We start from the raw sequence: 18,306 nt of genomic DNA, 5'->3' as shown, positions 1-18,306 counted from the left end.
AGAACAGGCTAGGAGCATGCCTAGCAACGTAGGGGGTTCCCCATTATCTTATCCCGGCCTCAAAATCACGTGATCGCATTGACTATTTTGTGATCTCATTTCTCTTACTTGGTGTATTCAGTCCACGGATTCATCCTTACTTGTGGGATATTCTCAATCCCTACAGGAAGTGGCAAAGAGAGCACACAGCAAAGCTGTCCATATAGCTCCCCTCAGGCTCCGCCCCCCCAGTCATTCTTTTTGCCGCTCTAACAAGTAGCATCTCCACGGGAGGGTAAAGAGTTTGTGGTGTTAGATTTGTAGTTTTTATTTCTTCAATCAAGAGTTTGTTATTTTAAAATAGTGCCGGTTTGTACTATTTACTCTGAGGCAGAAAGTGATGAAGATTTCTGCTGAGAGGAAAAAGATTTTAGCATGTTGTAACTAAATCCATTGCTGTTCCCACACAGGACTGTTGAGTACCGGAGAACTTCAGTTGGGGGGAACAGTTTGCAGGCTTAACTGCTTAAGGTATGCTCAGTCATTTATTTCTAACAAGACCTGGTAATGCTAGAAGACTGACAGAGATCCCCATGAGGGAAGGTAAGCCATTTTCTGAAACACAGTATAGAAGGATGGCTTCAGTTAAGGGCTTAAATACTAGTAGACACTGTGATGGGCTAAATCGATTATTTTATTGATGGCATATTATATTTATTTAAGTGTTTGAAACGTTGTAAACACTTTTTGGGGTTTTTATTTCGCCTGGCATATTATCAGACGCCTAGTCTGACTTAGGAAGGCCCCATAACTCTGGACTGAAGGGGGAGGGGGCCTCATTTTCGCGCCTCAGTTGCACAGTTGATTTTCAAGATAACTCATGCAGCTTCATGTGTAGAGTCCTGAGAGTGCAGGACGACATCAAGGAGGTTTATATTTCTGCTACAAATAACCCTAAGGGAAGGTAGGGCCGCAGCAAAGACTGGCACCGTGCTGTAGTGTGTTAAACCGGTTGTTTTCTTCAATTTGCTCCGGTTTGGTCAATTAGGGGTTAATTGATTTAAAAATTTGTGTGCAATCATTTCAAAGCTTTGGGATCATGTGTTGAAATTTTCATAAAGATCGGATGTTTTTTGGTGATTTTGAAAAAGTGTGTGCTTTTTATTATTTAAAGACACAGTAACGTTTTTTCAAAAAGGGATTTTTTCAGTATTGTAGTGCTGTATAAGTATGTCAAACATGTCTGAGATTTCAGATAGACCTTGTTCTTTATGTTTGAAAGCCATGGCGGTACCCCCATTGCATTTATGTGTAAAGTGTGCTAAAACATCTAAGCATTTTAAAGACCATCCAGTGACACTTAAAAATGTAGCCCAAGATGATTCTTTAACAGAGAGTAATGAGGATAGTCCTTCTTCCTCTCCCCATGTGTCGACACCAGTTACGCCCGCGCAAGCGATGCCTAGTACCTCTAGCGCATTGGCCCCTATTACTTTACAACAATTAGCAGCAGTGATGGATAATTCCCTTGCAGCATTTTTATCCAAACTGCCAGTTTTTCCAAGAAAGCGCGATAACTCAGTTTTAAATACAGAGGGTGAGCAATCAGACGCTGTGGATAATTTATCTGTAGTACCCTCACAAAACTCAGAAGTAGCTGTGAGGGAAGGTCTGTCTGAGGGAGAAATTTCTGATACAGGAAAAGTTTCTCAGCGGGCAGATTCAGATTCCTTAGCGTTTTTAAATTCAAGCTGGAACACCTCTGCGTATTGCTTAAGGAGGTTTTAGCTACGCTGAATGATTGTGACCCCATGGTGGTCCCAGAAAAATTGTGTAAGATGGACAGGTTTTTAGAGGTCCCCGTATACACTGAGGCATTTCTGATCCCAAAGAGGGTGGCGGATATTGTGACTAGGGAGTGGGAGAGACCAGGTGTACCCTTTGTCCCCCCCTATCTTTAAGAAAATGTTCCCTATAAATGACCCCAGGCGGGACGAATGGGAGACGGTCCCTAAGGTGGAGGGGGCAGTTTCAACACTTGCTAAGCGTACAACTATACCAATAGAGGACAGTTGTGCTTTCAAAGATCCTATGGATAAAAAATTGGTAGGATTGCTGAAGAAAATTTTTGTTCAGCAAGGTTTTCTACTTCAACCAATTGCCTTCATAATTCCTGTAACTACTGCAGCGGCTTTTTGGTTCGAGGCCCTGGAGGAGTCGCTCCAGAGGGAGACTTCATACGATGAGGTCATGGATAGAATTCATGCTCTAAAGCTGGCTAATTCTTTTATCACTGATGCTGCTTTCCAGTTAGCTAAACTAGCGGCGAAAAACTCAGGTTTTGCCATCATGGCGCGAAGAGCGCTTTGGCTTAAATTATGGTCGGCGGATGTGTAGTCCAAAACAAAACTGTTAAATATTCCCTTCAAGGGGAAGACTCTTTTCGGCCCAGAGCTGAAAGAAATTATTTCAGATATCACTGGGGGCAAGGGTCATGCCCTTCCACAAGATAGGCCGTTTAAGGCCAAAAACAAGGCTAATTTTCGCTCCTTTCGCAACTTCAGGAGCGGACCAGCTGCAACCTCTGCTGTCGCAAAGCAAGATAACACTTCCCAGCCCAAAGCAACCTGGAAACCCCTGCAGGGCTGGAATAAGGGTAAACAGGCCAAGAAGCCTGCTCCTGCTGCCAAGACATCATGAAGGGGTAGCCCCCGATCCGGGACCGGATCTAGTAGGGGGCAGACTTTCTCTCTTTGCTCAGGCTTGGGCAAGAGACGTTCCGGATCCCTGGGCATTAGAAATAGTTGCTCAGGGATACCTTCTAGAATTCAAGGATTCTCCCCCAAGGGGAAGGTTCCACAGTTCTCGTTTGTCTTCAGACCAAACAAAGAAACAGGCGTTCTTACGCTGTGTAGAAGATCTCCTAAGAATGGGAGTAATACACCCAGTTCCAATTGCAGAACAAGGACTGGGCTTTTACTCAAACCTGTTCGTAGTTCCCAAAAAAGAGGGAACTTTCATGCCAATCCTGGATCTAAAGATTCTAAACTAATTCCTCAGAGTTCCGTCTTAAAAGATGGAAACCATTCGGACAATCTTGCCGATGATCAAGGAAGGTCAATATATGACTACCGTGGATCTAAAGGATGCGTACCTACATATACCTATCCACAAAGATCACCATCAGTTCCTAAGGTTCGCCTTTCTGGACAAACTTTACCAGTTTGTGGCCCTTCCTTTCGGGTTGGCCACCGCTCCCAGAATTTTCACAAAGGTGCTAGGGTCCCTTCTGGCGGTGTTAAGACCGCGGGGCATTGCTGTAGCACCTTACCTAGATGACATTTTAATATAGGCGTCGTCTTTCCACAGAGCCAAGGCTCATACGGACTTTGTTCTGGCCTTTCTAAGGTCTCACGGGTGGAAGGTGAACGTAGAAAAAAGTTCTCTGTCCCCACTTACAAGGGTTCCCTTCCTGGGAACACTAATAGACTCGGTAGAAATTACATTTTTTCTGACAGAGGTCAGGAAGTCCAAACTGTTGAATACCTGCCGAGCTCTTCATTCCATTCCTCAGCCTTCTGTGGCTCAGTGCATGGAGGTAATTGGTTTAATGGTGGTGGCAATGGACGTTGGCCCTTTTGCCCGAATTCTTCTCAGACCACTGCAACTGTGCATGCTCAAGCAGTGGAATGGGGATTACGCAGATTTATCTCCTCAAATACAAATGGACCAGAAAACCAGAGACTCTCTTCTCTGGTGGTTGTCTCAAGTTCACCTGTCTCAGGGAATGAGTTTCCGCAGACCGGAGTGGATCATTGTCACGACCGATGCCAGTCTGTTAGGCTGGGGTGCGGTCTGGAACTCCCTGAAGTCTCAGGGTACATGGTCTCGGGAAGAATCTCTTCTCCCAATAAACATTTTGGAGCTGAGAGCGATATTCAACACGCTCCAAGCATGGCCTCAACTAGCGGAGGCCAAATTCATCAGATTTCAGTCGGACAACATCACGACTGTAGCATACATCAATCATCAGGGAGGAACAAAGAGTTCCCTAGTGATGAAGGAAGTATCCAGGATCATCAAATGGGCGGAGGATCACTCCTGCCATCTATCTGCAATTCACATCCCAGGGGTAGACAATTGGGAGGCAGATTTTCTAAGTCGTCAGACTTTTCATCCGGGGGAGTGGGAACTCCACCCGGAGGTTTTTGTTCAGCTGACCCAGCTATGGGGTATTCCAGAATTGGATCTGATGGCGTCCCGTCAGAACACCAAACTTCCCCTTTACGGATCCAGATCCAGGGATCCCAAGGCGGCATTGATAGATGCTTTAATAGCTCCCTGGTCATTCAGTCTAGCTTATGTCTTTCCACAGTTTCATCTTCTCCCTCGGCTAATAGCCAGAATCAAACAGGAGAAGGCTTCGGTAATCCTGATAGCGCCTGCGTGGCCACGCAGGACTTGGTATGCAGACCTAGTGGACATGTCATCGGTCCCACCATGGAAACTGCCATCGAGGCAGGATCTTCTAATTCAAGGTCCTTTCAAGCATCCAAATCTAGTTTCTCTGCAACTGACTATTTGGAGATTGAACGCTTAATCCTAGCTAAGCGTGGTTTCTCTGAATCAGTTATAGACATTTTGATACAGGCCAGAAAGCCTGTCACAAGGAAAATTTACCATAAGATATGGCGGAAATATCTTAGTTGGTGTGAATCCAAGGGTTACTCGTGGAGTAAGGTTAGGATTCCAAGGCTACTGGCTTTTTTATTTTAAATATTTTTTTATTGAGGGAATTTACACTTACAAATACACAAAAACAGTTTGCCCCAACAAGGACATGTTACACATCATATAATAAGACAAGTATTGTGGACATATACAAATGTTAAAGAACATATTTAGAAATAAGCCTCTTATCAAAATTCACATAGTATTCTCAAGTTGAAATATACATCAAATGGATAAAAGTTGGAGAACAAACTCAAAATCGCCCTCTTTTCCCTCAAAGCTAGCTGAAGCCACTTGTGGACCTCTATGAATTAAGGGTACTACTCAGAGGGCTTTTAGAAAGCACAGGCCCAATCTAGGCCTACGCTAATAGACTCCTTCTTATGACAACTAGGACCCTAGAAAGGTCCGAGAGACTGAGAATAATATTGAAGGAGATGATAGAATCAAGCATAATAACATTAAATATTCCAATATCTAACACTGTGTCAGAGAAACGAACTGCAGGGACTGTATCTCATATAAGCTTAAATACTAAGATATAAAGAAGTGTAGTTGCTCACAAGAATACGAATAGAATAAGAACATTGATATTAAAAAAAGAAACAAACTAGAAGTTGCAGGCTCAAAAAGGATTATAATTTTGTAAAAAGTAGGAAGCTGACTGGGCTATAAACTCTGTAATCACCTGGAAGTGATTAGGTACTTATACCACCGTGGTGGGCAGCTAGCAAAAATGTTACTAAATAATTTTAGTTAAAAACTAGTAATCTTAGCATGCCTGGCTGTATTATGTCAGCTAATTCGCCCTACGAAATAAGTGGGGAACAGATATATTGGGCGTTCCAGAGTCTCTAAGCCTTAAACAACATACCAATAATTCTAAGAAATACATTAGATAGATAAGTGAGGTTACAGATATAATAAACTAATAATGATATACAGTCTGTAGATATTAAACATAGAATGACAATCATAATAAAACGTTACATTAGTAGTATTCGGAGAGCCATTTTTACACTCATATGGGTGCATTCTCTAACATAGGCTCTACGAACAGGGCAGAGACTGCATAACTCTGCCAGATAGGAGCATAGAGGATAAATTATTTATCCCTTTACTACACAATTGGGAGAGGGGGGGAAACAGGGGTGAGGGGGAAAAGGGGAGAGGGAAAAGGGAAGAGGGGGGAGGGCGGAAAAGGGGGGGAGGGGAGGGAGGGGAGGGGGATGGGGGGAGGAGAGGAGGAAAGGGGAAGGGCGGGAGGGGAAAGGGGGAGAGGGGGAGGAGAAGGGGGGAAAGGGGGAAAGGTGGAGAGGGGAGGGAGAGGGAAGGAAGGGGGGAGAGGTGGAGAGAGGGGAAAGGGGGGGAGAAAGGGGGAAGGAAGAAGAGGGGGGAAGGAGGGGGAGGGGGAGGGGGAGGGGGGAGAGGGGAGGGGGAGAGGGAGAGAGAGGGGGAGGGAGGGGGGCGGATTCAAGACAAGTAATGAAGTCCTATTCTTTGAAGAGACCATGCTGCCCAAGTAATATCTGAAAGTAATCACTCTCTGTCCCAACAACACATATTATCAGGAGGGGGTTGCAATGATGTGAGGGGAATAGACTGTTCACAATCTATAAATAGAAATAAGATTAGGGAAAATCAAGGAGCAGACAATGGTAATTTTGCGAGTACAAGAAACATAACAATTACATATTTAAATCCCAAGGTAGCCAAATAATCAAAGAGGATAGAGGATAGCACATCTCCATCTAACTGACAGATATTAATATTGCTGGGGCCATAAAACAAAATGTTCATAAGGTTGAGTCTGTAAATTCAGACCTAACGGTCGTCATGGAGGATTATAAGTACAGGGCAAAGGCAACCTGCTGAACATGGCGGTTGCTGCAAAAACAACAGCTTCAGTAGGAACACTCAGCCCACACCGGTCTTTACACAAAGTTGACCCACCGGATCCACAGAGAGATCCAAAGTTCTCCAGCATGATACGTCCACCAGATATAGCCCCAGACAGTTATTCATGCAAAGGTCGGAGTGACTCCTATGTGCACTTTCCTGAAGTATAGCGGCACAATAGTAGGAGCTCCCGCACTCCCCTTGGGGCACCTGGGCCAAGAGATCCAACCTGCACCGGGCCACAGGGAATCCACAAGCTACCAATTCTGCGATGTGCGCCGAGATAGCCGGGGGCTGAACGTTATCCTCCTGAGAATCTCTGTACTGTGCGCACAAAGCTGCATGTGGTGTTACCTCTGGGCCTTTAGTAGCAACTTCTGCATGGGTATCCGCCATGGTAGATAGGAGGCGGTCAAATCTTCGGCACATCCTGCCATCAAAATCCTCAAGCCAGTTTTGCAGTGTCGCAAACAGTCCCTCCATGTTCCCAGAGGCCCCACACTCCAGCAGGCACTGCTGCGCAAAGCCAGCTCCGGCCTCTCTTACTGCCGTCTTACTATGTAAGATATAGGATACGTTTCTTCCAGGAAGGCCCCGAGCTTGGCTAGGCCTCAATCTGTCGCTCCTCTACGATGCTTTAAATCCTCTCACAAATTGCCAGTTAGTTCCTCAGCTATTGCAGGGCTCATTTAAAGTATGTACATCACCTTTGATGTAGGTAAAGCATTAGAATTCAATTATAATATATATTATTAGCTGGAGCTCCAGTACTATACGTCTGCTCAGGTGGAATGCTGGCTCCGCCCCCCCAGGCTACTGGCTTTTCTCCAAGAAGGATTAGAGAAAGGTCTGTCAGCCAGTTCCTTAAAGGGACAGATATCTGCTCTGTCTATTGTTACATAAGCGCCTGGCAGCTGTAACAGACGTTCAGGTGTTTGCACAGGCCCTTGTTAGAATCAAGCCTGTTTACAAGCCTGTGGCTCCTCCTTGGAGTCTAAATGTGGTTCTTTCAGTTCTTCAAGGGGTTCCGTTTTAACCTTTACATTCCATAGATATTAAGTTGTTATCTTGGAAAGTTTTGCTTTTAGTAGCCATTTCTTCTGCTCGAAGAGTCTCTGAATTGTCTGCTTTGCAGTGTGATTCACCCTATCTGGTGTTCCATGCAGATAAGGTTGTTTTGCGTACCAAACCTGGTTTTCTTCCAAAAGTGGTTTCTAATAAGAATATTAACCAGGAAATTATTGTTCCTTCTCTGTGTCCTAATCCAGTTTCTAGAAAGGAACGACTTTTACACAATCTTGACGTGGTTCGTGCTTTAAAATTCTATTTAAAAGCAACTAAAGATTTCAGACAAACATCATCCTTGTTTGTTGTCTATTCTGGTAAGAGGAGAGGTCAGAAAGCGACTGCTACCTCTCTTTCCTTTTGGCTGAAAAGCATCATCCGATTGGCTTATGAGACTGCTGGACAGCAGCCTCCTGAACGAATCACAGCTCATTCTACCAGAGCTGTGGCTTCCACTTGGGCTTTCAAGAATGAGGCTTCTGTTGAACAGATTTGTAAGGCAGCGACTTGGTCTTCACTGCATACATTTGCCAAATTTTACAAATTCGATACTTTTGCTTCTTCGGAGGCTATTCTTGGGAGAAAGGTTTTGCAAGCAGTGGTGCCTTCCGTTTAGGTTACCTGACTTGTTCCCTCCCTTCATCCGTGTCCTATTGCTTTGGTATTGGTATCCCACAAGTAAGGATGAATCCGTGGACTGAATACACCAAGTAAGAGAAAACAGAATTTATGCTTACCTGATAAATTTCTTTCTCTTACGGTGTTTTCAGTCAACGGCACGCCCTGACATTTAAGTCAGGTTCAAATTTTATAACTACAGTCACCACTGCACCCTATGGTTCTCCTTTTTCTCCTAACCGTCGGTCGAATGACTGGGGGGGCGGAGCCTGAGGGGAGCTATATGGACAGCTTTGCTGTGTGCTCTCTTTGCCACTTCCTGTAGGGATTGAGAATATCCCACAAGTAAGGATGAATCCGTGGACTGAATACACCGTAAGAGAAAGAAATTTATCAGGTAAGCATAAATTCTGTTTTTTGTAGCAACTGTTTACATCAGAACTTTGCTCTCTGGCTTATGGATTCTGTCAGTCACTTGGAAAATGTGGCAAAGAAACGCATAATTTGTGTGTTTTAAACAGATAACTACAGATAACTAAATGTTTTTTGTAATTAAGCTTTTAAAAATGTTTGATTGTAGAGCTGCAACAACTAATCATAATTGATTATAAAAATAGTTGTCACCAAATCTCATAATCGATTAGTTGGTTTGCAATAAGTTGGTCTGTGCACTCCGATGAACTCCTGCACATGGTATTGTGTTTTATGGTTATGCCCTTAGCCTAAAGGACATCTACAGAAGTTTACTTTAAATTTTTTCAGGACAGTATACATTTACAATTACTCAAGGCATATATGCAACCCAGAAATAATAGGAGTCATCATTTGGATTGTTAATATTAAATCAGGTGATTTGGGACTATGCTTCGCATGATATGGTGCCACACTTGTTATTTACACCTAGCCCTAGATTGATGGGAGTTGTTTGAATTGATGTGCACTATTATCTGTTTGCACAGTTAGCGGATTGATTGCTGTTGCTGAATATATGTACTGTATAAATACGTGTGTGTGTGGCTTTTGTCCTGTTATTGATATAAAGTCCTTAGCGCTTTTTTCATTTTTATTTTTAATAAATTGTGATATGTACCAGATTCGACCTCTATGTATATATCTGTTCTTTTTAGAGCAGACTAGATATTTTTCCCTAACCTTTATAGCTGGTTATTTACCATAGCATATAGATATTCAAAATATTTTTATGTTAGAATGAAGTCTAGGCTTACTTTGTTGAGAGGCCCCTTGCATTGGTGGAGAGATAACAAAGATAAATATCTCACTTTGGCAAAATTGGCAAAACCCTAATTATGCATCTCAGACACCTCAACGCCATCTAAGCACCTCTTTACTGCTACAGGCAAAATAGCTTGCAGAAAGAGAGCCAGCCTCAGCCTGGAGCATATGACATGTTGACATTTTTGTATTTCAATGCAAAGTTTCTGAAAAAGTGAATCACAGAATGTTAGAAACAGTGATAGTCTACCTCTTTCTAGTTCTACCTCTTTTCAAACAGTTCGTGGTTTTGCTTAAAGGGACAGTAAACACCAGAATTGTTGTTGTTTAAAAAGGTAGCAAATCCCTTTATTACCCATTCCCCAATTTTTCATAACCAACACAGTTATAATATACTTTCTTTCATGTAATTGGCAAGAGTCCATGAGCTAGTGACATATGGGATATAAAATCCTACCAGGAGGGGCAAAGTTTCCCAAACCTCAAAATGCCTATAAATACACCCCTCACCACACCCACAATTCAGTTTTACAAACTTTGCCTCCTATGGAGGTGGTGAAGTAAGTTTGTGCTAAGATTTCTACGTTGATATGCGCTTCTCAGCATTGTTGAAGCCCGATTCCTCTGAGTACAGCGAATGTCAGAGGGACGCAAAGGGAGTATCACTTATTTGAATACGATGATTCCCCTAACGGGGGTCTATTTCATAGGTTCTCTGTTATCGGTCATAGAGATTAATCTCCTACCTCCCTTTTCAGATCGACGATATACTCTCAATTTACCATTACCTCTACTAATAACTGTTTTAGTACTGGTTTGGCTATCTGCTATATGTGGATGGGTGTCTTTTGGTAAGTATGTTTTTATTACTTAAGACACTCAGCTATGGTTTGGCACTTTATGCATTTATATAAAGTTCTAAATATATGTATTGTACTTATATTTGTCATGAGTCAGGTTCATGAATTTCCTTCTGCAGACTGTCAGTTTCATATTTGGGGAATATAAACATTTTAAGAAATTTATTTCTTACCTGGGGTTAGTCCTTTTTTTTCAATTGACTACTTCTTGCTATTGCGGGTATTAGGCCCGCGGGTGCGTCAAATGCTAAACTTTATTGCGTCATTCTTGGTGCGAATATATTTTTGTCGCGAAAAAATACATTTATGACGTAACTTCGTCATTTCCGGCGTCATACATGACGCCGAGTCCTTTCACACGGCGGCGTCATTAGTGACGCAAGTGTGTCATTTCCGGTTATTTTTGGCGCCAAATTTTCATTATTTCAATACCCCTTGTATGTTTGCCTCTTGCTTTTTTCTCTATCAGAGGCCTATGCATTTTTTCCCATTCCTGAAACTGTCATATAAGGAAATAGATAATTTTGCTTTATATGTTGTTTTTTCTCTTACATTGTGCAAGATGTCCCAATCTGATCCTGTCTCAGAAGTTTCTGCTGGAACATTGCTGCCTGACATCGGTTCTACCAAAGCTAAGTGCATTTGTTGTAAAATTGTAGAAATTATTTCACCGAATGTCATTTGTAATAGTTGTCATAATAAACTTTTACATGCAGATAGTGTTTCCATCAGTAATAGTACATTGCCAGTTGCAGTTCCTTCAACTTCTAATGTGCATGATATACCTGTAAATTTGAAAGAATTTGTTTCTGATTCTATTCTGAAGGCTTTGTCTGCATTTCCACCTTCTAATAAACGTAAAAGGTCTTTTAAAACTTCTCATTTAGCTGATGAAATTTCAAATGACCAACAACATAATAATTTATCCTCTTCTGATGAGGATCTATCTGAGACAGAAGATCCTTCCTCAGACATTGACACTGACAAATCTACTTATTTATTTAAAATAGAGTATATGCGTTCTTTATTAAAAGAAGTGTTAATTACTTTGGATATTGAGTTAACCAGTCCTATTGACGTTCAGTCTAATAAACGTTTAAATGCTGTTTTTAAACCTCCTGTGGTTTCTCCAGTGGTTTTTCCTATTCCTGAGGCTATTTCTGATATAATTTCTAGGGAATGGAATAAGCCAGGTACTTCTTTTATTCCTTCTTCAAGGTTTAAAAAATTGTATCCTTTACCAGCAAAATCTATAGAGTTTTTGGGAAAAAATCCCCAAAGTTGATGGGGCTATTTCTACTCTTGCTAAACGTACCACTATTCCTATGGAAGATAGTACTTCCTTTAAGGATCCTTTAGATAGGAAGCTTGAATCTTATCTAAGGAAGGCCTATTTATATTCAGGTCATCTTCTCAGACCTGCTATTTCTTTGGCTGATGTTGCGGCTGCATCAACTTTCTGGTTGGAGAATTTAGCGCAACAAGAATTAGATTCTGACATATCTAGCATTATTCGCTTACTGCAACATGCAATCATTTTATTTGTGATACCATTTTTGATATTATCAAAATTGATGTTAGATCCATGTCTTTAGCTGTATTAGCTAGAAGAGCTTTGTGGCTTAAATCTTGGAATGCTGATATGACATCTAAATCTAGATTACTATCTCTTTCTTTCCTAAGTAATAATTTATTTGGTTCTCAGTTGGATTCTATTATTTCAACTATCACTGGGGGAAAAGGAGTTTTTCTGCCTCAGGATAAAAAACCTAAGGGTAAATCTAAGGCTTCTTACCGTTTTTGTTCCTTTCGTCAGAATAAGGAACAAAAACTCAATCCTCCTCCCAAGGAATCTGCTTCCAATTGGAAGCCTTCCTCAAATTGGAATAAATCCAAGACATTTAGGAAACCAAAGTCAGCCCCTAAGTCCGCATGAAGATGCGGCCCTCATTCCAGCTCAGCTGATCTTTGGCTGATGTTGCAGCTGCTTCAACTTTTTGGTTGGAGAATTAAGCGCAGAAATAATTGGATTCTGACTTTTATATAGCATTGTTCGTTTACTACAACATGCTAATAATTTTATTTGTGATGCCATTTTTGATTTTATCAAAATAGATGTTAGATCAATGCCTTTAGCTATTTTAGCTAGAAGAGCTTTGTGGCTTAAATCTTGGAATGCTGATATGACATCTAAATCTAGATTACTATCTCTTTCTTTCCTAAGTAATAATTTATTTGGTTCTCAGTTGGATTCTATTATTTCAACTATCACTGGGGGAAAAGGAGTTTTTCTGCCTCAGGATAAAAAAACCTAAGGGTAAATCTAAGGCTTCTTACCGTTTTTGTTCCTTTCGTCAGAATAAGGAACAAAAACTCAATCCTCCTCCCAAGGAATCTGCTTCCAATTGGAAGCCTTCCTCAAATTGGAATAAATCCAAGACATTTAGGAAACCAAAGTCAGCCCCTAAGTCCGCATGAAGATGCGGCCCTCATTCCAGCTCAGCTGGTAGGGGGCAGATTAAGGTTTTTCAAGGATTTGTGGATAAAATCTGTCCAAAATAATTGGATTCAGAGCATTGTCTCTCAGGGGTATCGAATAGGATTCAAAGTAAGACCTCCTGTGAGAAGATTTTTTCTCTCACGTATCCCTGTAAATCCAGTAAAAGCTCAGGCTTTTCTGAAGTGTGTTTCAGACCTGGAGTCTTCAGGGGTAATCATGCCAGTTCCTCCTCAGGAACAAGGTTTGGGGTTTTATTCAAACCTATTCATTGTCCCAAAGAGAAAATTTATTCAGACCTGGATCTGAAAATTTTGAATAGTTATGTAAGAGTACCAACTTTCAAGATGGTGACTATAAGGACTATTCTGCCTTTTGTTCAGCGAGGACATTAGATGTCCACAATAGACTTGCAGGATGCATACCTTCATATTCCGATTCATCCAGAACACTATCGGTTTCTGAGATTCTCTTTTCTAGACAAGCATTACCAATTTGTTGCTCTTCCATTTGGCCTAGCAACAGCTCCAAGAATCTTTTCAAAGGTTCTGGGTGCCCTACTATCTGTAATCAGAGAACAGGGTATTGCGGTGTTTCCTTATTTGGACGATATCTTGGTACTAGCTCAGTCTTTACGTACTGCAGAATCTCACACGAATCAACTAGTGTTGTTTCTTCGGGAACATGGTTGGAGGATCAATGTACCAAAAAGTTTCTTGATTCCTCAGACAAGGGTCACCTTTTTAGGCTTCCAGATAGCTTCAGTGTCCATGACTCTGTCTCTAACAGACAAGAGACGTTTAAAATTGGTCGCAGCATGCCGGCACCTTCAGTCTCAGTCATTCCCTTCAGTGGCTATGTGCATGGAAGTTTTAGGTCTCATGACTGCAGCATCGGACGCGATCCCCTTTGCTCGTTTTCACATGAGACCTCTACAGCTTTGTATGCTGAATCAATAAAGATATCACAATTAATATCCTTGAATCCCAATGTATGACACTCTCTGACATGGTGGTTAGATCACCATCGTTTGGTTCAAGGGGCTTCTTTTGTTCGGCCAACCTGGACTGTGATCTCAACAGATGCAAGTCTTTCAGGTTAGGGAGCTGTTTGGGGATCTCTGACAGCACAAGGGGTTTGGAAATCTCAAGAGGCGAGATTACCAATAAATATTTTAGAACTCCGTGCAATTCTCAGGGCTCTTCAGTTCTGGCCTCTGCTAAAGAGAGAACCGTTCATTTGTTTTCAGACAGACAATATCACAACTGTGGCTTATGTCAATCATCTGGGTGGGACTCACAGTCCCCAAGCTATGAAAGAAGTATCTCTGATACTTGCTTGGGCGGAATCCAGCTCCTGTCTAATCTCTTCAGTGCATATCCCAGGTGTAGACAATTGGGAGGTGGATTATCTCAGCTGTCAGACTTTACATCCAGGGGAGTGGTCTCTCCATCCAGATGTGTTTTCTCAGATTGTTCAGATGTGGGGTCTTCCAGAGATAGATCTCATGGCCTCTCATCTAAACAAGAAACTTCCCAGATACCTGTCTAGGGATGTTCAGGCGGAAGCAGTGGATGCGCTGACACTTCCTTGGTGTTATCATCCTGCTTACATCTTCCCGCCTCTAGTTCTCCTTCCAAGAGTGATCTCCAAAATCATCATGGAACAGTTTTTTGTGTTGCTGATGGCTCCAGCATGGCCACACAGGTTTTGGTATGCGGATCTGGTTCGGATGTCCAGTTGCCCGCCTTGGCCACTTCCGTTACGGCCGGACCTACTATCTCAAGGTCCGTTTTTCCATCAGGATCTCAAATCATTAAATTTGACAGTATGGAAATTGAACGCTTAGAGGTTTCTCTGACTCAGTGATTAATACTATGTTACAGGCTCGTAAATCTGTCTCTAGAAAGATTTATTATAGAGTTTGGAAGACTTACATTTCATGGTGTTCTTCTCATAAATTCTTTTAGAATTCCTATAATTTTACAGTTTCTTCAGGATGGTTTGGATAAGGGTTTGTCTGCAAGTTCCTTGAAAGGACAAATCTCCGCTCTTTCTGTTTTATTTCACAGAAAGATTGCTATACTTCTTGATATACACTGTTTTGTGCAGGCTTTAATTCGTATTAAGCCTGTCATTAAGTCAATTTCGCCTCCTTGGAGTCTTAATTTGGTTCTGAAGGCTTTACAGGCTCCTCCATTTGAACCTATGTATTTAGACATTAAACTACTTTCTTGGCAAGTGTTGTTTCTTTTGGCCATCTCTTCTGCTAGAAGAGTTTCTGAGTTATCTGCTCTTTCTTGTGAGTCTCCTTTTCTGATTTTTCATCAGGATAAGGCAGTTTTACGGACTTCTTTTCAATTTTTACCTAAGGTTGTGAATTCTAACAGCATTAGTAGAGACATTGTTGTCCCTTCCTTATGTCCTAATCCTAAGAATTCTTTGGAGAGATCCTTACATTCTTTGGATGTGGTAAGAGCTTTGAAATATTATGTAGAAGTTACTAAAGATTTCAGGAAGACTTCCAGTCTATTTGTTTTATTTTCTGGTCCTAGGAAAGGTCAGAAGGCTTCTGCTTTTTCCTTGGCTTCTTGGTTGAAACTTTTGATTCATCAGTCAGGCCCCGCCTCAGAGAATTACAGCTCATTCTACTAGATCAGTCTCCACTTTGTGGGCTTTTAAGAATGAAGCTTCAGTTGATCAGATTTGCAAAGCGGCAACTTGGTCCTCTTTGCATAAATTCTACCGTTTTGATGTATTTGCTTCTTCGGAAGCAGTTTTTGGTAGAAAAGTTCTTCAGGCAGCTGTTTCAGTTTGATTCTTCTGCTTTTGATTTAAGTTTTTTCTTTCAAAAATGAAAATAAACTTATTTTTTTGGGTTGTAGATTAATTTTTTCAGCGGGATATGGCTGTTTTTATTTTTATTCCCTCCTTCTCTAGTTACTCTTAAGTGGAAGATCCACATCTTAGGTATTGATATCCCATATGTCACTAGCTCATGGACTCTTGCCAATTACATGAAAGAAAACATAATTTATGTAAGAACTTACCTGATAAATTCATTTCTTTCATATTGGCAAGAGTCCATGAGGCCCACCTTTTTATTTATGGTGGTTATGATTTTTTGTATAAAGCACAATTATTTCCAAATTTCCTTGATGCTTTCTACTCCTTTCTTTATTACCCCACTGCTTGGCTATTCGTTAAACTGAATTGTGGGTGTGGTGAGGGGTGTATTTTATAGGCATTTTGAGGTTTGGGAAACTTTGCCCCTCCTGGTAGGATTGTATATCCCATATGTCACTAGCTCATGGACTCTTGCCAATATGAAAGAAATGAATTTATCAGGTAAGTTCTTACATAAATTATGTTTTTTACCTCTGTGATTACATTGTATCTATGCCTCTGCAAACTTCCCCCTTATTTCAGTTCTTTTAACAGACTTGCAATTTTAGCCAATCAGTGCTGACTCCTAGGAGCTTCACGTGCCTAAGCTCAATGTTATCTATATGAAACACATAAACTAACGCCCTGTAGTGGTGAAAAACTGTCAAAATGCTTTCAGATTAGAGGCAGTCTTCAAGGTCTAAGAAATTAGCACATGAACCTCCTAGATTTAGCTTTTAACTAAGGATACCAAAAGAACAAAGCAAAATTGGTAATACAAGTATATTGGAAAGTTGTTTAAAATTACATGCCCCTTTAATTCTAAAAATGTGATCTGCAGCTTAAAAATTGGACAAATAGTTGTGTTAATGCAAAGTTTTAATCTGAAGTTTATATTTGTAACACTCAGTATTTTGTATTTTTTTTTTACATATAAGAAACGATTATTGTTTTTTTTTTTTTATTCGATTATTCGAAAAAATTATCGGCCGATTAATCGATAATGAAAATGACGTTAGTTGCAGACCTATTTGATTGCTTGTTACCAAAATAACTAATAAATATTTTTCTTGTTTTAGAGGTCCATTCAGCGTCGTGCGAAGATGTATCAACAGAGAAACTGGACAACAGTTTGCTGTGAAAATAGTTGATGTTGCAAAGTTCACCTCTAGTCCAGGATTAAGCACAGAAGGTATTTTTATAAAACATTACCTAACTCTTTCTTTAGTTTTGCACATCATTTGGGGTTTTACTTTGTATTCCCGCTATTGCAAAAGCTTGTTGTTACTATAAGACCGCTTCGCTTGGAACAAGAAAGCGTCTTCTATCATTTTAGGGAGCTCCAGTAATTTAAAAAAAAAAAAATAACACAGAAGTGTGTTTTTTTTGTTTTGTTTTTTTTTCTTTCAAAAACCAATGTCAAAATGCTAATTATATTTAAATTTTACATTAATTGTACTGTTTTCATAGGCATGTTTTTATGCAAAAATATTTTTGATTTGAATATTCAATATTTTAAGTAAACATATTTAAAGTAAAAAAAATAATAATGAAGCTTTTAGAATTGCTATGTTAGGAGTAGGCTTCTTAGACAAGCTACTTAAAGGGGAAATGTTTTTTATTTTCTCTTGTTAAGTGTATCCAGTCCACGGATCATCCATTACTTGTGGGATATTCTCCTTCCCAACAGGAAGTTGCAAGAGGATCACCCACAGCAGAGCTGCTATATAGCTCCTCCCCTCACTGCCATATCCAGTCATTCTCTTGCAACTCTCAACTAAGATGGAGGTCGTAAGAGGACTGTGGTGTTTTATACTTAGTTTATTTCTTCAATCAAAAGTTTATTTTTAAATGGTACCGGAGTGTACTGTTTATCTCAGGCAGTATTTAGAAGAAGAATCTGCCTGCGTTTTCTATGATCTTAGCAGAAGTAACTAAGATCCTTTGCTGTTCTCACATATTCTGAGGAGTGAGGTAACTTCAGAGGGGGAATAGCGTGCAGGTTTTCCTGCAATAAGGTATGTGCAGTTAAAATATTTTTCTAGGGATGGAATTTGCTAGAAAATGCTGCTGATACCGAAGTAATGTAAGTAAAGCCTTAAATGCAGTGATAGCGACTGGTATCAGGCTTATTAATAGAGATACATACTCTTATAAAAGTGTATTTCTCTTGTTAAGTGTGTTCAGTCCACGGGTCATCCATTACTTATGGGATATATTCTCCCCCCCAACAGGAAGTTGCAAGAGGATCACCCAAGCAGAGCTGCTATATAGCTCCACCCCTCACATGTCATATCCAGTCATTCTCTTGCAAGTCTCAACAAAGGAGGTTGTGAGAGGAGACAGGAGTAACATTCTTCAATCAAAAGTTTATTTTAAAATAGCACCGGAGTGTGCTGTTTGTTCTCTCAGGCAGTATTTAGAAGAAGAAAAAAAAGCCTGCGTTTTTTCTATGATCTTAGCAGACGTAACTAAGATCCACTGGCTGTTCTCGCACATTCTGAGGAGTGGGGTATCTTCGGTGAAGGGAATAGCATG

The 18,306-nt window shown here is 40.8% G+C and overlaps 1 protein-coding gene across 1 annotated transcript in view; it reads left to right on the top strand.

The window, feature by feature from the left end:
- Positions 1-18,306, top strand: part of CASK (calcium/calmodulin dependent serine protein kinase) — a gene marked incomplete in the record, with an annotated part of 883,427 nt that overhangs the window by 105,587 nt on the left and 759,534 nt on the right. The window contains 1 exon segment of the mRNA XM_053706489.1: positions 16,848-16,960. Within this exon segment, the coding sequence (XP_053562464.1) occupies positions 16,848-16,960 (113 nt within the window).

Source organism: Bombina bombina, chromosome 3 (genome assembly GCF_027579735.1).
Source record: "Bombina bombina isolate aBomBom1 chromosome 3, aBomBom1.pri, whole genome shotgun sequence".
Classification (NCBI taxonomy): Eukaryota; Metazoa; Chordata; class Amphibia; order Anura; family Bombinatoridae; genus Bombina; species Bombina bombina.
This window is presented reverse-complemented; position numbering and strand designations above follow the sequence as displayed.